This window comes from Prionailurus bengalensis, chromosome A3 (genome assembly GCF_016509475.1).
Source record: "Prionailurus bengalensis isolate Pbe53 chromosome A3, Fcat_Pben_1.1_paternal_pri, whole genome shotgun sequence".
NCBI lineage: Eukaryota > Metazoa > Chordata > Mammalia > Carnivora > Felidae > Prionailurus > Prionailurus bengalensis.
In genome coordinates this window covers 124,246,456-124,274,186 of record NC_057354.1, presented here as the reverse complement: position 1 = coordinate 124,274,186, position 27,731 = coordinate 124,246,456, and the positions used below count along the sequence as shown (strand labels likewise).

Below are 27,731 nucleotides of genomic sequence, written 5' to 3'. Positions count from 1 at the left end.
ACAGATGTGATTCTGGTCCTTACCTAACCTACAGTGGGTCTATAGTCCATAGTCACAAGGTCCTGTCAGTTTGATGTTCTACATAATGTTGAATCTGACCCCTCTCTATTTCCTACCTCTGCTCTAGTCTAGCTCAAGACCTTATGTCTCATATCTGTTGGTTCAACAATCTCTCTCCCTACAGATCCATTTTCTACAAAACTTTGTGATTTGACTTCATCAGTTCTTAAACTTAGTTCCAGGGTGAAATTTAAACTCTATAGAACATCATGCTCTGTCCTTCGTAATCAAGTCCCTGCTACCCATAGGCTGTATCTCTGAACAAGCTTCTCAATTTACTCTTGTGTGCCACTGACCTGATTTTAGTTCTCTGTGCATTTCCTGCTACGTTTCTCTTTTTTGCCCTGGTCTCTATTATTCAGACATACCTCCATGTCCTCTCTCTCTGCCAGGCCAACTCCTCCCTATCCTTTGAGGCTTACTTCACTGCCACCTCCTGGAGCTTAGAAGAAGGGGCAGAGTGGAGGCTTCAGGAAATACTGTGAAAAGGGACTTGAAGGCAATGAGGGTAGAGCTGGCAGCTAGACTGAGGAAGGTCTGGGCAGGAAGGAAATGATGCTGGAGCCATGATGGCAGGATGAAACCTGGGCTTTGGAACAGGAACAGGACAGAGAGCTCCTAAGGATGATGGAGAAAAGAAGAGTGTGGGTTGGTGTGGGAATTCTTAGCCTTCTAGCTGTTTAGGAGGAGGCCATGATGAACCAGGATGGTTCTGGGAAATGGGAGCAGATACAGTGAAATGGAAACAGTGTCCTTCCACACACCATTGACATTGTCCCATGTACCACATCTTGTGATATATATACCACTTATTTGGAAAACATTTCAACGATATCCTTTTTAACAGCCATATAGTAATCCATTATACAATCTGAATCCCTTATTGATAGACCTTTACATGGTTTCTAGTTTATGTTATTTTAAGCAATGCTGTCCTGAATGTCCCGGTAGCTAAAATTGCTCCCAGCCACAATAATCTCCTTAAATGAAATGACAGGGGGTGGGAGAGTGGTTGTGGGAAAGGAGAATGCTAGAGCAAAGGATATTAACAATTTTAAGACTTTAACTATGGAGTTTTCAGATCGTCCCAAAGATCACTTCCATTGAAAGTACTTAGCAGTGTCTCCTCCCCCCATGTCCTCATTAACATTGGGTATTATTTGAAAAATAAAAAGGTCAGGTTTAATTGTATATTAAATAAAAAGACACCTTCCTTTAAGTGGCAGAATATAGATATGAGATCTTTACTAACTATGTTCGTGATGCCTTCTGGTGGCACCTGAAAGACCTGGACAAGGCAAAAAACCCAGTCAAACTGAACTACCTGAACAACTCATCATTGTTAATTAATCTAGGGCTAAAGTAATAGAAAGTGGGTAATAGACACATAGAAAAAAAAATGGACCTGACTCTAGGATATTGGAGGATACGGAAACCAGAGGAGAAAATTCTTACCCACATGATATAGCATGTGGTCTGATACGCAGGAGGCACTCAGAGATGCTTTGCTAAAAAGAATGATAGAAGAAGAAAATTAATGTTTAAATGGCTAGTTGCTGGGGTGCCTGGGTGGCTCAGTTGGTTGAGCATCCAACTTCAGCTCAGGTCAGGATCTTGTGGTTCGTGAGCTGGAGCCCCACAAAAGCTCACTGCTGTCAGTGTGGAGCTGGTTTTGGATCCTATGCCCCACCCCCTCTGCTCCTCCCTGCTTGCACTCTCTCTTTCAAACATAAATAAAACATTAAAAAAAAATAAATGGCAAGTTCTCAGGGGGCATTTTGTGCAGCTTCCTTAAAGGGGAGGAGGGAGCTACTATATTTTATGCATTAAAAATTTTTTTTATGTTTTATTTATTTTTGACAGAGAGAGAGACAGAGCATGAGCAGGAGAGGGGCAGAGAGAGAGGGAGACACAGAGTCTGAAACAGGCTCCAGGCTCTGAGCTGTCAGCTCAGAGCCCAATGCGGGCCTCAAACTCATAGACCGAGAGATCATGACCTGAGTCTAAGTCGGATGCTCAACCAACTGAGCCACCCAGGCGCCCATATATTTTATGCATTTAACATCCATTTCTCCTATAGGATGGTGAAGACAATAAAGATCAAAGGGATTGAGAAATTTTCCCAGTGCCATAGTCTTCTAAGGTAATTGTTTCACTAAAAGAACGCTCTTAATGGTAGTTGTCTACTCTGGATCTTAGATTGGTTTAGCAAAGCAGGGTCATTTTTACTTTTGTATTGTTCCTGTATGCAAGACACTATGCTCCTTATTAGGGATGAAGGAGGAAAGGACAAGGAAGAGCTGAAAATGCAGATGACACAGGTGTGGCCCTAAAAGGAGTTGCTAACCTACTTCTGTTTTCCAGAGTTCCATCCTCTGCTCTGCACACACATTCTGGGTAATCACATCACGCCTGGGGAAGTCAAATACCACCTGTACAGTAATGCGTTTGCCCATTTAATCTTTCCCTTAAGATTCACTGAGGAAGGGGTGCCTGGGTGGCTCAGTTCCTTAGTCTGAGTCTTGATTTCGGTTTAGACCATGATCTCATGGTTTGTGAGTTTGAGCCCTGAGCCCTGCTTGGAATTCTCTCTCCCTCTCTCTCTGCCCCTCCCCTGCTCATTGGTGTCTGAGCACATGCATGTACCCTCTCTCTCAAAATAAATAAACCTAAAAAAAAGATTCACTAAGGAAAAGCAATTTGCTCAGTATGTCTCCTATGAGACTTGATGTTGTAGGATAAACAGACATCAAATAGTCACACAAATGAATATATATTCATATATTATGATAAGCAAAGGAAAAAGTCCATGTTGCTATAACAAAATATAACTTGGTATTAGTGGTATTTAAACTTTATTGCTCTTATATTCTTAATGCTCTCATATCTATAACGATTGATTGAGGGGCTGACTAGATTCTTCGGTCTCCTTCCCCTCCTCTTCCTCCTTGTCCTTCTTTTTATTTTTAGTGCTAAAATTAGAGACCACTTGACTTGAAAAAAGATTTCCTACCTAGCCTTCTCAGAATTATCTACTTTCTGAATTTCTGGGAAGTTTAACAAAAAGGCCTTATCATAAATTACCAAATTATATGTGTTATTCTTTCATTTAAATGTGACTTAGCAGATATATTTATTTTTTATATTTTTAAATTTTTATTTTTTATTTTATTTTATTTAAAACATTTTAAAAAGTTTATTTATTTTGAGAGACTCTCTCTTTGAGAGAGAAGCGGAGAGAAAGGAGGAGAAAGAAGCTGACAGTGCAGAGCCCAATGTGGGGCTCGAACTCATGAACCATGAGATCATGACCTGAGCCTAAACCAAAAGCCAGACACACCTGTCTGAGCCACCCAGGCACACCATTTAGCAAACATATTTAGAAAATACATTGTTAATGTTAACATTGCTTTCCAAAGGCTTTTTCTTCTTTTTTCATTGAGGTATAACATATATAAAGTGCATTCGTCTTAACTGTAAAGATCAATGAACTTAAAAAAATTTGTTTAATGTTTATTTATCTTTGAGAGAGAGAGAGAGAGAGAGAGAGAGAGAGGAGAGAGGAGAGAGAGAGAGAGCGCGCACATGACCAGGGGAGGGGAAGAGAGGGAGGGAGACACGGAATCTGACCTGTTAACACAGAGCCTGACTCGGGGCTTGAACTCACGGGCCGCAAAATCATAAGCTGAGCTGAAGTTGGACGAGCCACCTAGACACCCCCAGGCCAATGAACTTTTAACATGAAGACACAGGTAGCCATGAAATCTTTGATAACATTTATTTTTATAATGTGTTAGTTTCTATAAAACCCTGGAGTTGAAGATTTGGTGAATTCAATATCTGAAAAGTTCCCACACGTAACCTAGTTGCCAAAGTGAGTTCTCATTTTCAAATCATTTAGCCAAATCTGCCTTCTTTTCCATCAGAACAAGTCTGACTTTATTTTTCATTTCAAATCAACATATTAGTAATCATCACTATGATAACCATCTTACTTTGTAATTCTAATTGTAAGACAGATTGCTAAATAAGGAAAAGACCCTTGCCACGAGTTTGTAGTCTGGTTGAAATAAAGTGCCTCTGCTTTAAAACTTCTTTCCTACATTTTTGGGTTGGTTTTGCTCTAATAGAACTCTCTCTTGGGAACATTGTATTATTTAAAAATGTCAAAGAGATGAACTAAAAAATGAGAGTTGTTCTTAATACTAGCTACAGTTGTTGGGTAAAATACAGGATGTGCAGTTAAATTTGAATTTCAGAGACTAATAATTTTTCAGTGTTTTAGTATATCTGGGTAATCTGTATATTAAAAAAATTTTGCTATTTGAAATTCAAATGTAACTAGGTTTCTGTATTTTTAATTCCTAAATCTGGCAACTCTACTCTTGTTTTACTCCATATTATATCTGCTTATTAACAACATAACATGCACCAAAACACTCCATTTCTAATGCTTTGCCTTTCAGAAAAATATGAATAACACAGGGAAAGACAAACATGGAAGTTTCACTGATGCTAATATTTTGAACTACTGACTGGTGTTTGAGAGGAATTTATTTTTTTAAAGTTTATATTTGAGAGAGAGAGAGAAAGCGTGAGTTGTAGGGCGGGGGAGAGGCAGAGAGAGAGAGAGAGAGAGAGAGAGAGAGAGAGAGAGAGAGAATCCCAAGCAGGCTCCACACTGTTAGCATGGAGCCTGATGTAGGGCCAGAACCCACAAAGTGTGGGATCATGACCTGAGCCAAAGTCAGACACTTAAACCGAGCCACCCAGGTGCCCTTGAGAGGAATTTATACCCAAGGGCCAAACCAAACACTATGGTAAATAAAGGTAATAGAGACATACCTTTTTTTTTTAAATAGAGATATAGGAACTAACTATCTGATTCAGGCTTGTGGGTAGCTTGTTTCTCAGGCAGGTAAATATTAGGGAAGACTATATATAAAAGGTGACGATCCAGAAATTGAATCCTCTAAAACTATTATGACAGTGCCCCTTGGGAAGTCTTTGGGTATTTCTAAATACAGAGTAATCCAGTTTGATGACTACTGACCCAGACTCCAGGGAAGTCTGAGAGGAAGCTGAGAAATGAAGGATGAGTAGGAGTAATTTAAGTACAGGGGGTAGATAGTCTGTCAGATGTTCACAGAAATTCCTCCCAGCAGATCTCAGGAAAAATCATATAAGTTAGAAAGGGAAAGGCGATAATTGAAGTTAAAATGCCCCCAGGTCTTTGTATCATTTAAGAGGAGGATGAAGGAATTGACTCATTTCAGAATTCATTCCATTAAATAAATGTTACAAAATGTAGGGCAAACACTAACAGATAGTACCAGAGTGAATAACTGCCAAAGTAGTAGAGAAGAAAACGGCAGGTGTGGGTGTGGGTGGGGTAGAGAAGGATAAGTTAATTTTTTTTTCAACCAATCTCAAAGAAAACATTAATGGAGAAACCTAGAAAAAGTATAAAAACCTTAACACTTAAAATGGTAGGAATGAATCACATAATATTAGAAATCACAATCAATGTCAATAGACCAAAGGTAAAAAGAAGCTTCTAAGTCTGAATAAACATTGAACAAACAGAAAACGAGTAAACATTGGGCTACATGTTATTTACAAGAGACACTTAAAACACAAGACACAGAAGATTAATAGGAAAAAGGAGAGAAAACAATAAACAAACCAAAGCAATAACAACTAAATGAAAGCTGGCATGACTAAATCAATACCATGCAAAATGAACTTTAAGGCAAAACTTTCTGGACTTGAAGAAGTATATTAAAATTGGTAAAATGGTAGATTCATCAGAAAGAAATTTTACACGTTTATGCACTTTATAAAATATATTCAAAATATAGAAAGAAAATACTGGCAGATTTACAAGAAGCTGACAAAAAAAATCACTTTCTGTACCTTATACTTGGGCAAAATTAACAACTATTCTAATGGATATATGTTTTAAAAATGACCAGACACTAGGCCATAAAACAAGTACCAAGAAATTTTAAGTAATCAGTATTATATAGACCATAGTCTCTGATCACAATGCAATTAATACAAGTTATAAATTTATATCAAAAAGATAACAATATACCTCATGTTATCTAGAAATTTAAAAAAAAGTATCTTTGCCCCATAGACTACAAAATAAGTCTCAATAGGAATTAGAAAAATTTTAAACAGAATAATGAAATTATCATATTTTATCATTACCATATATTATTACCATAAAAACTTAAGGGATATAACTAAAACAGCTGTTACAGAACATTTTTTAGGAAATGAGAGGTTAAAGCCACTAAACATTCAACACAAGAAGCTAAAATAATTGATAGAACAAACTCAAAGAACTTTTTAAAAGGGAAAGAATATGATATAGAAAAGAAATATGAACTAGAGAATAATTAGAACAAGAAAATCCAAGAAAGATTAACAAGATCTGTCAAGAAAAAAAGTGAGAAGATATAAATACAGAATAAAAGAGGAAATGGTCACAGACACAGATTTTATATTATTATTTTTTCTCTTTTTTAAAGCTTTTATTTTGATTCTAGTTAGTTAACATACAGCGTTATGATAGTTTCAGGTGTGCAATATAGTGATTCAACAATTCCATATATCACAAGGTGCTCATCGCACTGTATGTTAACTAACTGGAACACATAAGGGTCCATGTAATCCCTTCAAATTGGGGTTTTTGTATTCTTTGGGTAAATACCCAGTAGTGGAATTACTGGATCACATAATATTTCTATTTTTATTTTTGTGAGGAACATCCATACTGTCTTCCACAGGGGCTACACCAGTTTTCATTCCCACCAACAGTGCGTGAGGGTTCCTCTTTCCCCACATCCCCACCAACACTTCTTGTTTCTTGTGTTGTTGATTTTAGCCATTTTGACAGGTGTGAGGTGATAGCTCATTGTACTTTTGACTGGCATTTCCCTTGATACAAGTGATGATGAGCATCTTTTCATATGCTGTTGGCCGTCTGTACGTCTTCTTTGGAGAAAACACAGACACAGATTTTAAAATAATGTGGTTGTATTATTAAGACTATATGTTAGGGGTGCCTGGGTGGCTCAGTTGGTTGAGCATCTGACTTCAGCTCAGGTTACGATCTCGCAGTCCATGGGTTCGAGCCTCCTCAACAGGCTGTGTGCTGACAGCTCTGAGCCTGGAGCCTGCTTCGGAATTCGGGTCTCGGAATTCGGGTCTGGGAATTCGGGTCTCCCTCTCTCTCTGCACCTCCCCCACTCTCACTTTGTCTCTCTGTCTCTCTCTCAAAAATAAATAATCATTAAAAAAATTCAAAGACTATGTTAATAAATTAGAAAATCTAGGGGAAATGGAAAAATTGATAGAAAAATAAAATGACAAATTCATGCAAGGAATAGAAAACTTGACTAAACCTGCAGAAAAGAATTTATACGGAACTCAAGATTTTATCTTCCCCCAAATACCCATACCTAAATGATTTTATAGCTGAGTTCCTATTCTTTCAAGGAACTGTTAATTATTGTGTAATATAAAGTGGTACAGAATGCAGAAAAATAGTGACAGTTGCATAGCTCATTTTATGAAGTTAGTATAATTTTTTAAATTAGATTTTTCTTTTTCTTTTGAAATAATTTCAAATTTGCAGAAAAGATACAAGAAGAATAGAAAGAACATGCTCCCCACCCAATAATCTGAAAGTATATTGCTGACATCATAATCCAATCACCCCCAATACTTTAGCATTTATTTATTACCAGCAAGGATGTTTCCTTGCATCACCCCTATACATTCACTGAGATCAGGAAATTAACACCATAGAATACTACTATCTAGTTAATCAGAGATCCAATTCAAGTTTCTCCAAAACAGAGATACATAATTATATGCAATAATATACCTAAGTAAGTGATTAATAGGTGCTCAATAAATGGCCATTACTTTCACTAATCTGTAAATTCATTAGGGGCTCCTGAGTGTCTTTCTTGGGCAGCCACAGGGTAGGTCTGCCCACGTACTCCACAGTCCTTACACAACTAGAGACGTGGGGTGATCCTACCCCAATGTGCCACACCCTCATGACAAATTTACATTCTCTACACCACCTTAGTCTGGCTCTGAGACCCCCTACAAGGCTGTCATGGAGGCTTTAGCCTATCCCAGATAAATAAAGCTGGGAGGTCGTCCACGTGGAGCTTGTAGCTCAGATTGGGCACTGCCCTTCCTGGGCCCCACACAGCAGTCTCTGCCTTGCCCTGGGGCAGGAGGAATTGTACCCACCTGTGAGTCTCTCACCCCTCCTCTCCTGGTAGCGTCCACGCTCTGCACATGCGCCCTGAGACCTATAAGGCGGGGGCGGGGAGGGGGACGCCAGGCGTCAAGCTTGGTGCCATCTTGCGCTCTGGCGCTCTTCTAAGAGCCGTGGGAGGAAAGGCCTGGCTGGTGCTTCTTTGTAAGTCTGCATTTTTATTGTTAGCCTGCTGACACTCACCTCACCTTTTTCCTTTGAACTGTCGGGGCTTTGGTCCCAGAGGAGTGAGCAGTGGCCCCCTGCCTCCTGTGGGGGATCCTCCAGTCCCCCCTGCCCTCCCTGTCCTCTAATGGCGTCAGCTGTTCAGCTTGCCGTGACAAAATGCCGTTTTCAGGGAGGGTGTCTCTCAGGGTCGTTTCCATAATGGCTGAGACTATGGCCAGGGGTTTTTACTTGTGGAGCCGGAAAGACGCCAAGAGCATGGAAGTGCTCTCTTGAAGAAGCTTATTTTTAGAGTCACATAATTGTAATACGTTAATACACATTCAGAAATAACTTTACCTTTTGGAATTTTGAAAAACAAATGCAGACCCTTTGCAGCGTGTCAGCTAAGTAGAAGGTAAAATTAACCCCCCTTCTGTTCTTCCATGCCACTCTCCTCGTTTACCCTTCATGCCTTTTGGGCACCTGCAAGCACTTATTCATGTACCCCTGTAGGATATCGTGTTAGTATTCTCTACATGTTACTCTGACCCTCCTCCCCGCGCCCCCAACTTTACAGGATTCCTAAGACCTATTCACCAGAGCCAATGAAGGTAGATTTATTTTTAAAATAATAATTGAAAGGATAAGAGGTGTTCTATAATTATTCCACCATTAATATACATTTAGGTTGTGTGGTGTGTGTGTTTTATAGCTTTACTGAAGTATAATTGTGGTACAAACCACCCATGAAGTATGCAATTTGATGGTATTTGGAACAGGTACTCATGAAACCACTGTAATCAGGAAGATAAACCTTTCCGTTATCCCCCCCAGTTTCTTCTGGTCCCTGCCCCTAGGCGCACTGATCTGCTTTCTGTCACTATAGTTTGTATTTTCTAGAATTGCATATAAATGGAATACAGTATACATTCTCTTTCTCCGGTTTCTTTCACTCAGAATAATTATTTTGAGATTCATCTATGTTGTATGTATCAATACTTTGTCCCCTTTCATTGGCGATCGTTTTCCATTGTGTGTCCTACAACCATTGTATGGTTCCACTTTGATAAGAGACAAACTGTGGTTATTCAGATTTGAGTATTTTATAGACATTTCTGCAAAAGTGAGTGAAACAAGCTTGATATGTTAAGGAAAATGGACAATATTTATTGATGATAAAATTCATGCTGTAAAGCCAAAATTATAAACTTGGAAAACTTGTGCCTGTCACTGCAACCTTTAGAGCTTCCCAATATCTGTTTTCTGATGAGGTTTGTTGTGATATTTGATTTTTGAAATGTTGGGTAATTGCGGTATGTCAGTATGCAGAAGTTCTGCATAATTCTGAACCAGTATTTTCAAACAAATCAATGTAGTACCTTTAAAATCATTCGTGTTTTAAAGTTCCATTCAAAGTTCGAGATTAAAGGATTTAAAAAAATTTTTTTTAACGTTTATTTATTTTTGAGACAGAGAGGGACAGAGCATGAACGGGGGAGGGGCAGAGAGAGAGGGAGACACAGAATCGGAAGCAGGCTCCAGGCTCTGAGCCATCAGCCCAGAGCCCGACGCGGGGCTCGAACTCACCGACCGTGAGATCGTGACCTGAGCTGAAGTAGGATGCTTAACCGACTGAGCCACCCAGGCGCCCCCGAGATTAAAGGATTTTAAAGTAAAATTACAAAAAGTTCACTTACATGGTTTTCTGTATTGTATTTCCATACTGTAAGTAATGTCTAAGAAGTCACCCCTCATTGAGTTTTTGTGACTATCAAAGAAGAGTCTCTTGGGCTATGTGAAAAAGCTATTAAAATCCTACTCGCTTCTCTAATTAGGCATCTGTGTGTGGCCAGATTTTATTCACATACTTTACCCAAAGCAGCCTATTGCTACACACATTATAGAAGCAGCTGTGAGAATCCAGCTATTTTTCTGTTATACCGACATCAGGACTTGAAAAACTGTAAAGGCATGACCCTCTTCTCACTATATTTTTTGGTTTTGAAAAATATCCTTCATGAAAACATTAATATTTAATGGGTTTATTACGCTTTGAAATGAATAAATACTTTCAAAATGTTTTCTTTTTTTTAAATATATGAAATTTATTGTCAAATTGGTTTCTATATGACACCCAGTGCTCATCCCAAAAGGTGCCCTCCTCAATGCCCATCACCCACTCTCCCCTCCCTCCCACCCCCCATCAGCCCTCAGTTCTCAGTTTTTAAGAGACTCTTCTGCTTTGGCTCTCTTCCACTCTAACTTTTTTTTTTTCCTTCCCCTCCCCCATGGGTTCCTGTTAAGTTAAAAATGTTTTCTTAATATGGTAAACATTGTCAGAAGCTACATAAACACTCTTTGGGGTCTCTCTGGTCTTGGGCAGCTCTAACAAAACACCTTACGCTGGATGACCTAGTAAACACCAGAAACTTCTTTCTCACAGTCCTGTGTGCTGGGAAGTCCAAGATCAAGGTGTTAGCAGATCTGGTGAGCACTTCCTGACTTAACAGATCTCAGATGCCCATGTTCTTGTGATCTCCTCATATGGCAGAGAGAAGTTCTCTTATGACTCCTATAGAGGCATTAATCACATTCCCAAAGGCTCCATACTCATGCCCTCTAGTCCTGATTATCTCCCAAAGGCCCCATGTTCTGATACCATCACATTGGGAGATAGAGTTTCAATATAACTGGGGGGGGGGGGGCACAAAAACTCAGTCTGTAAGAAGGTCCTCATTTTTAGGAATATAAGCATTCTGAGACCAAATATTTGAAAACCATTGGTTTAATAGAACTGTTTTTGGTGTTTGAGAAAGAGAGGTTAGGGAGGAGTCTAGAAACTTCTAAATTAGGGGAAGGCTATAGTTTAAATGGAGTGGCCAGGGAATGCTTCACCTAAAAGGAAACCTCTGACAAAAACTTGAAGGCCGTTAGGAAGCACACTGAGCTCTGAGAGCAATAAACCCAAAACCCAGACTCGGGAAGGTCAAGGAATGGAAAGGCACTGTAACAGGTGTAATGAGTGTAGTAGGAATAAGGTAACAGAAAAACGTGTGTGGAAGGAGAAGGGGAGTCCTGGTGGTAGTGGTTACATGTTGTAGGACTTCTAAGCCATTCTTTAGTTTTCACTTTGGCTTTAGTTTTCACTTTGAAAATAGCTACTGAAGTTTTTGAACATAGTAGTGCATGCGGCATCCTATATTTTAGACAGGTCCTATGATCCCACTCATGTAGAATTTAAGAAATAAAACAGATGAACATATGGGGGGGGGAGAAGGGATGGAAGCAAACCACAAGAGACTTTTAACGATAGAGAACAAACTATGAGTTGATGGAGGGAGTGGGGTGCGAAATGGGCTAGATGGGTAACAGGTACTAAGGAGCGCACTTGTGATGAGCACTGGGTATTGTATGTACGTGATGAATCACTAAATTCTCCTGAAACCAATATTGCAGTGTATATTAACTAACCAGAATTTAAATTAAAAAGGAAGGGGCACCTGGGTGGCTCAGTCAGCTGAATGTCTGACTCTTGATTTCGGCTCAGGTCTTCATCCAGGCTCTGCGCTGAGCGTGTAGCCTGGTTAAGATTGTCTGTCTCTTTTTCCCTCTGCCCCTCTTCCCTGCTCTCTCGTGTGTTCCTTTCTCTCAAAACAAAAATAAAGAGAAAAAAATGTCACTTTACCTCACAAGGTTGATGTGAGGATTAAGTGATTTAAAAAGGTCATTCTGGTTACAATACTGAGAATCATCATGGATGGGTAGGGTTAAGGATAGAAGCAGAAAGACAAGTTAGGAATCTAGGCTGTATCTGCAGAGATGGAAGAAAGTGTGTGTGTGTGTGTGTGTGTATAATTTTTTAAATGTGCTTTGGACATAAAGCCAGTAGGATTTTCTGGTGGGTTGTGTGTAGGATGCAAAAAAGTGGAATCTAGGATGATTGAAGATAGTTGGCCTGAGCAAATCTTACATGTGGTAGATTATATTGATTTTACTTTTGTTCAAGCTTCATTTTTTTTGCCAGTGACTTTATACATGTTTAACTAGGTTTTGTCTCTTGAAAGCCTTCTTTAGCAAAACAAAATTTCTATTTCCTCTTAATTCTTTTAGGTAGTTTTAAAAAACTCTTTTATCTGTCTGGTAGTTTTGCTTTTAGTAAAGCCATGTTTCATAGCCTTCCCACTATTGACATTTTGGGCTGGAACTGAGTTCTTTTTTGTGGGGGCTCTTCTGTGCATTCTGTGATAATGCCTAGCACCTGGTTTATATGTGCTACATGCCAGTAGCTACCCCTGCCCTCATCCCTGCCCAGTTATGACAAGCAAATCTATCTCTAGACGTTGCCAAATGTTTATTTACTGTAGGACAAAAAAGGGCCATGGTTGAGGACTAATTCAATAAAGAATGTTAAATGGAAACTCTGAGTTTGAAATATGCAGATTAAAAAAATACTGTTTTATTTCCACTGCATCTGTGTCCTAAAAGACCTGAATCTAGAAATCAATCTGAAAAGAGAGGAGGAGAACCAGGGCACAGATGCTTAATCTGAACCAGTCTTTTGCAACACGGTAACTTTGCCAGGGTACTAGTCAGAGTTTTATCAGAATGATCTTAAATTTTGAAAAAGGGACAATTAGTAAGCCGATTCTATCACAAGGGTGCTTTACCTATTTTTATTTGTATGTTTTTGCATTTGTGTCTTTCACTTTTAGTTCTTGTACATAATTATGTGATTTAGTTGAAAGAGCAGTGTGAAACAGTGGGAGTTGTGTACGTAGAGAACTGGACTGAATCAAAACCTAAATTCAAGCTCCTGAATCCCTTTTATCTTCACTGTTTTTTTTTTTTAAGTTTACTTAGAGAGAGAGAGAGAGAGAGAGAGAGCGAGCACGTGTGCAAGCTGAAGAGGGGCAGAAAGAGAGGGAGACAGAATCCAAAACAGGGTCCAGGCTCTAAGCTGTGAGCACAGAGCCCAACATGGGGCTCGAACCCAGACTGTGAGATCATGGCCTGAGCTGAAGTCAGATGCTCAACTGATTGAGCCACCTAGGCACCCAGGTTGACTTCACTGTTTTGAAATGAAAAGTGACAATCTCGGTTAAACTAATGTACTGAAAACCTCTAAAAATATTAAAGTGTTATAATAAGGAGCTATTAATACAAAGAAAGACATTTACATTTCTTTTAGAAGATTTAAAACTTAAAAATTTAAAGTTACATATATGGATCAACTATATTTCTATCAGGTTCCACTGGTCTAGACTTTCTGGATGTGAACTCCTAGAAGACAGTTGCCAAAATGGTCAGAGTGACATCTGTAAGATCTATTCTATAGAATTGGGGAATTCTAGTGTGGAAAGTGCTTTCCATATCTATTTTCTTAGTGTTTATAGATAGTATTTTCCACAAACCCTACGGGAATTGTGATGCTGTGAATTTTTAAATTTAATTCAGAAGTTTGAACTTTTGAATTTAGTTTTTAAAAATAGCCTTTTTAAAAAAGAAAACATTAAAATACGATAAATTTAAAAGCAGATACAAGCACTAATTAGCATCATCAGATAAATTTGATTATTTAAGGTGTAGATTTCTTTATCTGAGCCTGTCTGTATCTGATCATATGTTGTGGAACTATTACATATGTCTGACCTTGATTTTCTCAGTACAGTGCTATCAAACACGATAATAAGGCAAATTATTTTATATGTACATATAGCCTTATAAGACAAGTGATAATGTTATCATTTGTTGGTTTTATAATTGTATCAATTTATGAAATTATTAGAAAACCACTTATGAATCCAGTTTATGGAAGTTTTATGTTTTCTATTCCTGCATCTTATATTAGGTTAAGAAGGATTTTTGCTGCTGTTGCTGCCAAAAAAAAAAGTTTGAAAGTCCTAATTCAACCCTCTCACTTTAAAGATTTGGTATGATTCTAAGAAACAGTTCCCCAAATCTCACACAATTGAATCTCATAAAACTCCTTTCCTGATGTCTTAATCTTATATACGCAAAAGTACTTTCCATGAATATGGTAATAGTCTAAAGAATAGAATATTGAGTAAAGATTGTTGGATGTAGAACTTCTTAATTTAAATTAGGTCTTTAAAGGTCCATTCTATAGAACCATTGTTTAAAACCAATCATGTAATTTTCTCTGAATTGTTACAGTTTGACCTTCAGAAACACAAGGGTAGGAGCTTTATCCATGACATTGGAAACTTTCTTCGTGATCCTGTTGAGCAAGTATTGAAGAGGCAGGTGAAAGAGACTGACACCCCAGAACAGGTTATTCTGTCTACGTGCTCAAGAATCTTTCCCAAAGTAGTGCACTTTGGTAATCATCACACAGGACCTACGAATTTACGTGTCAGTTCTTTGGGGCCCAAACACCTTTTCCCTCTTGAGATTTCTTTATAATAAATCCTGTCTTCTCCTGCAGAATTAGCATAGATTCTTATGGCCATCAATTTCTTCAGGCAAAGTAGATGTACTGTTAGTTCTGTCAACTGTGACTATCTGTTTCTCAGACAAGGCCTCCCCAAGTGCTTCAGCAATCTGTTTCTAGATGTTCCTGGCGTTGGGTGAGAGCATATGCAAACCAGGCTCAGATTTTTTTTTTTTATCTCCTCCCTTCTGCTGTGAAACTCCACATGAGGCCATTTGTATTGTTTGAGGGAGGGTTAGGCTTCTGGTAGTTTATTCTATTCAACTTCTTTGTGTGTTTGGGCTTTCTTTGGCTTATACTGTATATACGCCTTCATTTAATGAAGGCATCCTGGCAAATCTGCTTCTTATACCTGAAGAGTGGTATGTTTCCTGAAAGACAAGTATTTTTTTCCTTTTCCTATGTTCTCAGGTGAGTGGTCACATCACCCTTTGGGTGCATGCCAGGAAGAATGTTCTTGTGTTCTAGCACAGGATCCTTTCTTGAGTACTTGGTCTTCCCTTTATGTAAGGAATAATAAACCTATAAATTGACTTAAGTCTGGGAATTGGGTAAAGGCCTGTGACTTTAAAGGTTTAAGGTGGTTTAAGGCCTTTCTTGTCCAGAAGACAAAGTTTATTCTTGTTTTTGGTTAATTCTAATGAAAGTCTTTAATGTATTGCCCATTGATTCTTTTATTCCTAGACACTTCAGGATCAAATAAGCATAGGCTATAATTTATAGATCAGACCGTGATGATTACCTCCAAATTAATTATTTAGGAGGAAATAAAAACCATAGTTGTACCCAGATGTTCCTAAATCTTAACTCTTTCTCTAGCCTTGCAGTGGCCTGTTTCAATTTTTGGACTTGGGTTTTAAAGGTTAGAAAGGGCTTCTGTTTATCTTTGAGATCATATTTATACTTGGATAAGTTTTATTTTTTTGTCCTATATGTTTCTCTTTCATGTTTTTACCTTTTCCCTCTGAGTTTTGGGCTTTCTTTCAAAATTCTAGTCCATTTATCTTTATTGTGTGTTCACTTTCCCCATTGCAGTCTTAAATTTCTTCCATGTATTTCTTTGTAATCTCAGTTGTTGCAGCTTAATGACTACTTAGTCCTATAAAAGTGTGGTGCTCTCTTTTGGCCTTTTGAAAACAAACCAGACTTTTGAAAAGCAATTTTTTTCTGTTTCCTTCAGCATATTTATTCCTTAGGGGAGCATTTCCTTGGTTTCTTTTAAGTGGTTTTCTCGCTCTCTTTTTTGTTAGGTCCAGTGTTTTTCTCATCATGGAAAGAAATTGATAGTTGTGAAGTGTTAACTCCAAGTCAAATAGAAGTTGAACTGAGCTGTGACCTATCACAATAAGTGTTGGTTCTTGCCTGAATTTGGGGAATATTTTATCCCTGAATATTTGTTTTACTATTTTTAGAATTGTAACAATCTAGAGAAAATTATCTGGAGCCATAGTTAACAGCTTTACCTCTGGGCTAAAGATTTCTTTTCCTTCCACACTTTTTGTGGCCAGCCATGCCAGGGAAAAGGTCTGGATTTACTTAACCTGCCTTAGGGTCTTAATAGGCCTGGTTTTCTTTAATGGTGTCTAGGACTTAGCCTATTGCCCTCCATCAAAGAAGTATACGGGAGTTGTATAATGATGCTGATAGGGTCCAAATGTTACTAATTGGTAGAATGGGGAGTGCAAACATCATGTGTCCTGTGGGTTCACCATCTGCTGTTGCTGGTGGCATTCACCCCTTTGAGTTCTGTGTTGTTAGAAGAAGTCTGCATGAGGGAAGGTAGTTTTCTCACAGGAGTAGAAGGAGGACTTTATTTGGCTTCCTTCTATTACACCACATCTATCCAATATCTAGTAGAAACTTAAGTTTCTAGAAAATAAACATTGCACTCCTGTCTTTTCCAGTGATTGTATGTATGTGTGTGTGTATATATATATGTATAATATGTATATATAATATATATAAAATATATAACATAACATACATAGCATATATAGTATGCTATATAATATATATTATATATTACATATAAAATATATAAAATAAATATATTTATAATACATATTATATATATACATATTTCCTATTTTTTCATGTTCTCAGTTATTTCAGTAGACTTTTTTAAAAGCAGAAGGCAGTGAAGTTATGTTTTGTCTCCATCTTGTCTAACGAAATTTTTTTTTAACCAATATGTTCAATTTGATAAATACAGGCATATAATGATTTTAAGGTTTATGTCTACATACCAAATTTATGTAAGGCTAGTTTCAGGTCTCTATGTGGCAAATTTCATTTAGTTGTGACAGTTGCCTGTGCAGAAGCTAATTAGTACTTATTATTTGCTTTTTAGAAAATGGATTCCACATCTCTGTTACCAATGTTTTTAGACATGGATCTGACAATATCACATATAGAATGTTTTCCTAAGGACGTTCTAGTGAAATTTAAAGGCAGAAATAATACTGAATGTGAGTTTGACTACCACATATTACAGAGGGAAATTCAGCATATTCCAAAAGTAAAAGCTAATGTGGACATTGATGAATTTTGTTTGGTGGAAGAAAGAGTATCTGGAGAATGGCAGAGAGGAAGAGTCATGGAAAAGAAAAATGAACTTTATACAGTGCTCCTCATAGATCACGGAGAAGAACTAAGAGTTGATAGTACACAGGTTGCTTCAGCCTGTGGCAACTTATTTGAGCTACCACCACGGGTAATATTTGGTATTTTTGCCAACATACTACCAAATGGGGAAAGATGGCCTCTTAAAGCTTTGAATTATTTTAAGTCATTAGTTGGACTACAAGTGAAAGGTTGTGTACAAGCTGTGTTGCCTCTTCAAAGGACTCTTCTAGAAGTACCAAAAATTACATCCCAGGTTCTTGAGTTACAATTAGGCAGACTTATTGATGGGGATTCATTTCGTCTTATTGTGGAAATGTTAAAAGAATTCCCACAAGAAATGCCCGATTTACTACAACATAGAAGACCTGAATTGTTAAGTAAGAATGATCCTCCAGTTGATGTTCAGCATGTTCTGGATAATTTGCAGCCATCTTTGTCAGTAGGCAGTATTGAAAGTATAAAGGTATCCTCTGCATTGAGCCCAAGTAAATTTTATTGTCAACTAATTAAATGGATTCCAGAGTTAGAAAATTTAACAGCGTGTATGACTTTGCATTATGATGCTATCGGTCAAGTAAGTAGTCCCACATGTGATAACTTTGGATTACTTTGTGTTGCCAAAAAAGAAATGGACAGTGGTATAGAGGAATTCTTCAGCAGCTCTTGCCCAATAATCAGGTGAAAATTTGGTTCATGGATTATGGCAGTACTGAGGCTATACCTTCAATCCACGTAAAGAAACTTAAACAGGATTTTATTTTAGTACCATTATTTTCATTTCCATGTTCTCTGACATATTTAAACAGTCCAGATAGAGATGCCAGAAAATCTCAATTGAGTGTATTTAAACAAGCCTTGTTAGGACAAACAGTATATGCACACATCGATTGGTTCAATAAAGATGAACATTTGTTTTATGTAACACTACAAACTCAGGAGTCTACAATTAATTCTAAGTGTCTGCTGAAGACTATAGGCACACAAGTAATCTGTCCAGTGTCTGAACCAAAAATCTCTAGTATGTTTAAAGAGAACAGTGCTGCTGATGTAAATGGCTTTGCAGTTGAGCATTTTGTTGGAAATACGGAATTGTCAATAGACTATCTAAATAAAAACTCTTTGAAAGTAGGTTTTCCTATTAAAACTGTAGAGATGGAGATAGAGGCTGCCTATATAGCTTTTGTAGTATATGTATTAAACCCATCAAATTTCTGGGTACGTACTAATGAACATCAGAATGAACTTCAAGATATAATGAAAAATATAAACAAATTTTATGATTTGTGTGAAAATAGTGAACTGATTCTAAGAAATCCAGAACCTGGATTATTTTGTTGTGCTAGATACAGCAAGGATGGACATTTTTACAGAGCTGTCATCACTGAAATTAATGGCTGTAAGATTAATGTTTATTTTTTAGATTATGGAAATACTGATTCCATACCATTTTTTGATGTAAAAGTTTTGCTTCCAGAGTTTTGTGAGTTGCCTGCCTTAGCCATGTGCTGTTCACTTGCACATATATTTCCTATTGAAGATTTATGGGTGAAGGCAGCAATTGACTATTTTAAAAAAATTGTCTTGAACAAAGAAATTTTGCTGCAGGTTCTAGCAAAAAAAGATGACAAATACATTGTAAATATTCAGAGTATTGAAGCCTCAGAAATTATTGATGTTGTCCCTCTTATGTTACAAGCTGGATATGCAGAATATTGGGAAGTAGAGCCAGAGTGTTATCCCAAATCTGCAAGTGAATATTCAGTGTTAAATTTAAAATTTAAAAACAAAGTTAATATTAAAGTCCTATCTGCCTTTCTTGAAGGACCTAAACTTTACCATTCAAATAAGCTAAAAGAAAGTAGCTTGTCTTTGGTAAAAACCCCAGCTGTTAATTTCTCAGACTTAAAAAGTCCTTTCACCTTGTCTGTGGGGACTGAGTCACCACGACCTTATAAAGAATATATGTTTAAACCAGGAACAGTCCTTGAAGTTAAGTGTTCTTCTTATTGTGGCCCAGGTGACTTCTCATGCCAGCTTCAATGTAAGTTAGAAGACCTAAAATTACTAATGGAACAAATTCAGAATTACTATAGCATTCATTCAGATCCTTATCAGATTGGGCAGATTGCTTGTGTTGCTAAGTATTCCAAAGATGGGAAGTGGTATAGAGCTGCTGTTTTGACTCAAGTATCACGAAAAGAATTTGACATAGTATTTGTTGATTATGGTTACCAGCAAAGAGTTTTAATTAAAGATCTTTGTGCTATTAACCCACATTTTCTTATGTTAGAAAGCCAAGCCTTCAGATGTAGTCTTAATCATTTAGTTGAACCCATTAGTTGTAAATCATTCAGTTGGACAAGAGAAGCATGCAGAGACTTTGGGAATTTTATTTCTTCATCTAAAGGATTGGCTTGCACCATTTATGCCTTAGTTCTTACACATCCAAACTCTTTATGTCACTTAGTGGATTTGCAATCTCCACTTACTAGTGCAAAAGAATTTCTTATGAATCATGGCTCTGCACAGTATACTACATTATCAAAGCCATTCCCATCTTCAGTTAGTCTTTACAGTTACTGTTATTCTTCCTTTAACATAAAAATTGGAAGTGAGGAAGAAATATACATATCTCACATACATAGTCCCAGAAGGTTTTATTGCCAACTTAGTAGAAATAATAAAGACCTGGAGATGATAGAAACAAAAATCACAGAGATTAGTAATCTCAAAAATTGTCCAAAATATGATCCTAGTAAAATGAGACTGTGCATATCTAAGTATGTAGAGGATGGTCTCTTTTATCGAGCTTTAACAATGCCAACAGATTCATTAACTGACTTTCTGGTCTATTTTGTGGACTTTGGAAATAAGCAATTAGTAGAAGGAAGTACATTGAAGGCTATTTCAGATCAGTTTCCAGAGTTGCTGTTCACACCTATGCAAGCTATTAAGTGTTTTTTGTCAGATCTTAGAGATGTAGATGTTCCAGCAGAAATCAATAGCTGGTTTAAAGATAATTTTTTGGGAAAACGATTAAGGGCAATAATATTGTCCAGGGAGTCAGATGGCCAGCTTGGTGTAGAATTATATGATGGATATCAACATATAAATCAGAAAATTAAAATGTTGCTTCATGCTTATGGAAAAAAACATTGTGATCAAGCACGCTGTGTGGAAAAGGGTCATAAAATAAGTGAGAATAAGAGACTTACTATTTCTTTGAAAGGCAAAACAGAAAACCACTATCCCAATAATATAAATAAGACTCATGTAGTAACATATTCTGAAAGCAAAACAGATCAGTTAATGAATCCCAGAAGTACATATGCCAAGCTTTTGAAACCATCGGCCTGTTTTAAAATTGAACCTGTGTCAAAAAACAAAGTGAAGTCTTTGAGTGATGGATTCAAAAATAAAGGTGTAAAAATTGTCCCTGGATCTGCACATACTCTTGATGAAAATGATGTGGGCCAGAAATCAGTAAGGGTTGTATCACCATCTTTTATCCAAGAATTAAATCAAGCAGACTTTCAAAACCCATATAATCTTACTAGACCACAGATCAAGGATCTTCCTCAACCCAAAATTTACTTGAATGCCAAAGTTAAAGGATATGTTTCTAGTGTCAGTAATCCAGCAAGTTTCCATATTCAGCTTGTTGATAATGAAAATGTAATCATCAGACTTGCAGATGCTCTAAATGAAAGAAGAACAAAGATAGTGAAAGAGAGAAAATCAGTTAAGCCTGTGGTGGGAGACCTTGTAGTTGCCGAATACTCTGGTGACCATGCCATTTACAGAGCAGTCATTAAGAAAAATTTGCCAGGAAATTCTTTTGAAGTGGAATTTATTGACTATGGTAACACTGCGGTAATAAGCACATCAAAAATTTATGAATTTCAGAGGGAATTCTTAACAATTCCTCAGCTAGGAATCCATTCTTTTCTTAGTGGAGTCAAGTGGAATGAGCCTGATGAAATATGGGACAGTAAAACTGTGGATTATTTTGCATCAAGAGTAAGTAACAAAACAGTTGCATGTGAATTTTTGAAAAAGCATGAGCAGAAATGGGAAGTAAATATCATTTGTGATGGAACATCTGTTATTAATGAACTACTGAAATGGACAGCATGTTCAAAACTTCAGCAAACAGGATTGCAGATGCCAGCGGTTTTCTCTCAAAAAGTGAGTTCTGGTGAGGATAATGAAATTAAGAAAGGAAGATCAAATGAATATGAATGTTCTATGATCCTTCAACCACCCTACCAACAGCTGGGTAATATTCCTTTTGAAGAGTTAAAACCTGGCCAACTGGAAAAGGCTGAAATACTTTATGTCTCAAAAAGTGGGACATTTTATGTGAAGTTATCAAAAAATAAAAAAATCTTATCAGATTTAACAGTATTAATCACTAAAGAAGTAAAAAAACCTTTATCAATGGGAACTATTAAAAAAGGCCTAGAGTGCTTGGCAAAATCTAAAAAAACCTTGAAATGGTATCGATCAAAAGTAGAAAAGAAGTGTGTTGATGATAAAGTGCTTGTTTTTTTAGTAGATCGTGGTAGGTATGAAATAGTACCTTTAGGTAATACCAAGGTGCTTAGTAATGAAATAAGAAATATTCCAAGACAAGCTGTGGCTTGTAAATGGATTTGGTTTGAAAATTTTAGAAACAGGTCATTTGAGTCTATTGTGTGTTTATTTGGTCATCTGGAAATAAATATTCTTTTCCTGAAATATTTAGACTCTGTGTGGGAAGTAGACATTTTGGTAGATGGCCTGTTACTTTTTGAATATTTAAATTTAAATACAGTTCGTGTTGAAAACAAACTTAGATCTTCAGAAACGATTTTTAATATGGAATCTAAGTCTCCTGTGTCATGTACAATAAGATCATATACTTGGGCCCAACTCCAAAATGGAAAGCGGTATTCTGGTATTGCCACTGCTATTTCTGATCCATCAGATTTCTGTGTTCAGTTAGAAGATTTCTTTGACACAATGAAATCTCTCTTTGTGTTGCTTTCTGATCTACCAGAAAACTTACAAACAGTGCCTCAAGAGTGCATATTTCCTGGTGCTAGTTGTTTGTTCAAATATGAACTGGAAGATCAGTGGAATCGAGTAGAAATTTCTGAAGTCTCTAATCAGTCTTTACTACTTGTGTTGATCGACTATGGATTTTCTGTTTACATACCTTATTCAGATACAAAAAATCTCAAAGTTGTTCCTGTGGAACTTCTGAATTTACCAAGGTTAAGTTATCCTTGTATCTTAGGTGGTATCTTACCTGCTAAGGGGAAGCATTGGAGTGAAGAAGCCAAAAGCTTTTTTCAAGATCAGCTAAGTAAACCAGGCTTAGTTTTCCAGTTGAGGAGGTATAATTTTGAAACAAAACTGGAAGTAGATGTCATTCATGAGAAAAACAGTTTGGCAGATATGTTGGTTGTATCTGGTTTTGCAGTATATTCTAAAGATTCAGATCATCTTAATGATGGAGTTAGTACTAGTGGATCTACTGAAATCCAGTATCAATTACAGAGTAAGCCTGTTTTCCCATTGTTAGATCCAAATTGTTACAAAAGAGAAAATACAAGCTGTATAATCACTGAGAAACAAAAACTAAAAGAGAAAACCATAAAGAAAGAGGTCTATAAGAACTTGAGGAAAAGCAATATCAGTATGCGATTATATTCTAGAAATTTAACTCTGAGGAAGGCTGACATTGGAAAACATAATCCCCGAAGTACCATCACATTTGATACATGTACAGCAGCTTCATTTTGGGAACTACTGAATGATTTGAAGAATAACACTAATTTCATTGAAAACATTTTTGAAAAACTACCAACTGAAGAAATACAAGAAAATAACACAGTGGATTTGAGAACAAGGATAAAAGCACTGCGTGTTAGTGAAAAAATTATATCTGAGGAACACTTAAAAGGTAGGTACCTATTTAAAAAAAAACAGCTTTTTTTGTATATTGTTTTTTATTCCTTGAAAGTTTATTATATGCTAAGATTATCCAAATTGAAAAAATCATAGTGCAAGAAGCTCACTAGACAATCAATAAATAGATAAACTGGGAGTGATTACTTAATTATAAAATGATACTTGAGGATATTTTCCTGTTTTGAATGGTAACCTTTGAGAATGTAATGAAAGTGGAGAGAATTTTTAACCATATGTGCATGTACACATAGATGACATTTTATAGATACTTTCAAGGGTTTCACAAAACTAAAGGCCCATAGATCTCTAGTTAATAAATCTTGCTATTAGTGAGCTCCTGGGCTCATTTTGGAGAACCAATTTTCTGTTATGTGTTTATCAGATGAAATATATCTTTATTTAGATTTTTTGAGTGTACTTTTAGCATATTGCTAATAAAGTTAAATTTATAGTATAAACTGACTTGAACATATTTCCTCTTAAATTTTTTAGATGTCAAACTGATTCTATAATAAATTTTAATATTTTATGTTATCTGATTTTGCTTATGCACATTGTATTTTATTTTCTGTATGGATTAGTTACTGAGGAATTTGTAGGCTATAAATGTTCCCTGCTTTTAATGAATGTTTGTTCTGACTATAAATCTATTATTCCATATTATCTCTAGTATTATAGCCGGTTACATTCTTTCAGTGAGGGGAGGGATCTTGTTTTTATTGATGTATTTTAGAAGGAGTATTTCATTTGAATTCATATTGAGGTGTTTTATAGTTAATTCATAAAGGCTTTAAAATTGGTCCTCTTATTTTTGAGTATTTTGTTATTAGCAGTTATGGTAGAGTGCTTACTATGTTCTAGGTACTGTGCTAAGATTTTTTGATGTATGACGTCTTTTAAAGCTTACCAAATTCTATGAAGTAGGTGGATATTAAGGTTTAAATGGAGTCCAATAACTAGTACCCATTTCTTTGCCTGAATTCTAAACCATTTTAGAGATGGACAAAGAGAGAAACCATTGATGAGCAAAATATCACATTAAAAACAAAACAAAACAGCCAGTGGGCACCTGGGTGGCTCAGTCAGTTCAGCTTCCGACTTTGGCTCAGGTCGTGATCTCGCGATTCGTGAGTTTGAGCCCCACATTGGGCTCTGTGCTGACAGCTTAGAGCCTGGAGCCTGCTTTGGATTCTGTGTCTCCCTCTCTCTCTGCCTCTCCCCTGCTCGTGCTCTGCCTCTGTCTCTCAAAAAATAAAATGTTAAAAAAACCCACCCCAAACCAGTATTGATGGATGTGGGTTTGTATCAATGGGAAAGGGGTTTACCAACACCAAGTCAACAATTTAGACTTACCCACAGAGGCGAATTTCTCCATATTGGGGGTCTACCCATGTAAAACTTACAGGTTGAGGCGTTTATCTCCAAAAAAGAAAGGGAGGGAAGGAGGAAGAGACTAAACTGACCTATACCTTTGTCCTTCTGCATGGCCCTACTCCAAGTGTAAGTAAGGGAGTGAACAAACCAGAGTATTAGGCTAGGAGAATACCTCACCCGTGAATACTTGTACATGGAAGGAAACCCCAGGAATGGGAAGAAGCACCCCTCCCCCAAATTATTATCACTATTTTATGACTGATGCTCAGGAAAATTAAGTAAATTGCCAATGGCTCTAAAGAGAAAAATCTCAGTTCCTTGTTTACTAGCAACTCTGATGTTTCCACATCCAAAGTCTTTTATTAATTACTGATACTGCCTTTTGGAAAGGAGTTAGATATTTGAGGAAGAGTTTTCTATAAGCTTTTGACCATCAGCCCATACACTTTGGCATTTCTATACCTTCTGTTGTTACTTTACATGTGTTTATTTCCACCGTCTTTGTTTTTCCTTAAGAACCCACTCTTGGTCCCCATCTCTATCCTACCTCCTGCATTCCTAGTACAGAGTGAACCAGTAAGTGAATTAAGTAAAAGTAACTATTATGAAAACAAAGAACCAAACATTAAATTAAAAAATTTTCACTAGGGAAAAATCATAAATTTGAGACAAATACAAGAACCATGGTTTCATGGACTAAGAATTTTCTAATACACTTGCCATGATCCATGTAAAACAAAAAAATAAGAAAACATCAAGTGGTTTCATTGCCTTGTGTACTGTCCAAACTCCTAGCCCCGATTACTCGTCCAACAGTGGTAGTGTAGTAGCCACTGCTGTTTGTTACTATTGCCTGCACGTGCTTTGAATCTAGGGCAAAATGGTTTTAGTTCTTGGTTGAAGTTAGCAATATTTGAAATTGTTGCCTATTAAGGAAACTGGAAAAGTGGCTCTAATGGCCATGCTGTTGAATTTATACTTTGCACTGACATTAAGAAAGAATGCTTTAAAAAATTCCGATGCCTGGGTCTCACTTTGAGATTGTTTTAATTGGTCAGGCTACCGCCTCCATGAGGATTTTAAAACCCCCTGGGTGATTGTAATGTACAGAGAAGGTTGAGAACCACTGTTTTAGAGACGATTGTGGATAACTTTCTGAATTATTTTGTGAGAGAAAACATTTCTGGACTTTGTGAAAAGTCTTAAAATCTATTCCTCCTTTATTTGGAGGCCAGACTATACATAGTGAATTACAGCAATTCTGGGCTAAACTTAATTTGAAATAAATATAGTAAAAATGCCACGATGTTAGAAATGACCTCAAAGTATAATACATTTATTTTGCCTTGCCCAGGTATTGTTTTAATTATAGAAGTTGCTGCCTCTTATGTTTAGAAAATTGGCTTAACTTTCCCCTAGTTTCACCCTACTGTAACATATCAGTATTAAAATATTCAAACTAGTTGTTTTTGTTTGCAGATTGTTTTCTTAAAAGTTAATAGTCTTTTCCCAGGATGTTTTTGCAGGTTTTTGTTGTTGTTTGTTTTTCCTGGAAGTCCTTGAATAGATAATTATGGGAACTAAAGAATGTAACAACCCTTCAAAAAGCACAGAAGTATCTAGTCACTCTTTGGTAATGAAGTACTGCGTTATGTTGATTTGTGCTACCTTCCTATGCTTCCTTATTTAACTGGAGGAATTTTTTGAATCTTTCAAATTCTTTGAAAGAAATTTGGAATGGCAACCAACTTTAGAGGAGAATTTTGTCTGACATTTTACATTTGAAATAATACACCTAGACATCAAAGGAGAATGGCTGACAGGCATGTAAAATGTTAGACTGAATTTTGAAAATACGAGACTTGTAGGTGATACACACTTATGAATCACTTGCATCGGATGTAGCATGGTATTTAAAAGTAAGGTCAGTGAGGCCCCTTGCTCCCTGAGTTTGAATTTCTGCTTCATCCCTTCTTAACTGTGAAACTGTAGGTAAGCTTTTTAACATGGCTGTGCCTCAGTTTTTTCATCTGGAATATGGAAATAATAACTATGCATTTGGCTTCTTGTGAGGAATGAATAAGTTAAAATGTGTAAAACCTTTTCACTAGTATCTGGTGCAGAGTAAGTGCTCAGAAATTTTAGAAATATCAGCCATCCCAATAAAGCTCTAATGTATTTGTTTTGTAAATCTTTTGTGAAATTGCAATTTGAAAAATTGCTGATGCTGCTCTGCAAGAAACTGAAATATGTAGGGCAGTGTGTGTGTGTGTGTGTGTGTGTGTGTGTGTATCTATATCTATATCTAAATTTATAGTACAATGGTTAGATTAACAGTTAAATTTCTATTTGGAAGATAGGATTTATGATTGAGATAATTATAGTTCTAAATGAAGATTAGAACAGGCTATATGTATTTTTTCCAAAATGGGTATATATTAGTGATTGTTTAAGAAAAGATCTTTTCAGTTGTTATGTACAATTATATGTATATATTATAGTATATGTGTAATCTGATTATGCCATACTTCACTCCTCCTTTACCTTTTTCAATTGTGACTTTTAGAAATTGTTAACTAAAAAAATTCTGTTCATAGAAGGTATTTTCAAAATAAAATCTTGACTATGAATTAGACCCATAATGCCTGGAAAATTATATTACAGCATATTAATTATTACTGTTTTTGCTTGTGTTTCAGTGAAGGGAGATGAAAGCTCAGATCCTCTATGTATCAGTTTGGCAACAAATAATACATAGGATACCGAATAATTACTGTTTTGTTGTAGATGCTCCAAATATATAATAAA

General features: G+C 36.6%; 2 protein-coding genes across 2 annotated transcripts in view; one reads left to right on the top strand and one right to left on the bottom strand.

The window, feature by feature from the left end:
- LOC122497408 (60S ribosomal protein L36-like) overlaps positions 1-23,125 on the bottom strand; it is a 27,216-nt gene extending 4,091 nt beyond the window's left edge. Inside the window, 3 exon segments of the mRNA XM_043604450.1 lie at positions 17,592-17,616; positions 19,534-19,539; positions 23,114-23,125. The gene's annotated coding sequence lies outside the window, so the exon portion shown is untranslated.
- On the top strand, positions 17,320-27,731 carry TDRD15 (tudor domain containing 15). The gene is given in 3 exon segments (XM_043604451.1): positions 17,320-18,211; positions 18,214-23,541; positions 27,623-27,731. Coding segments are annotated over 3 exon segments (6,279 nt in total). The 3' UTR covers positions 27,682-27,731.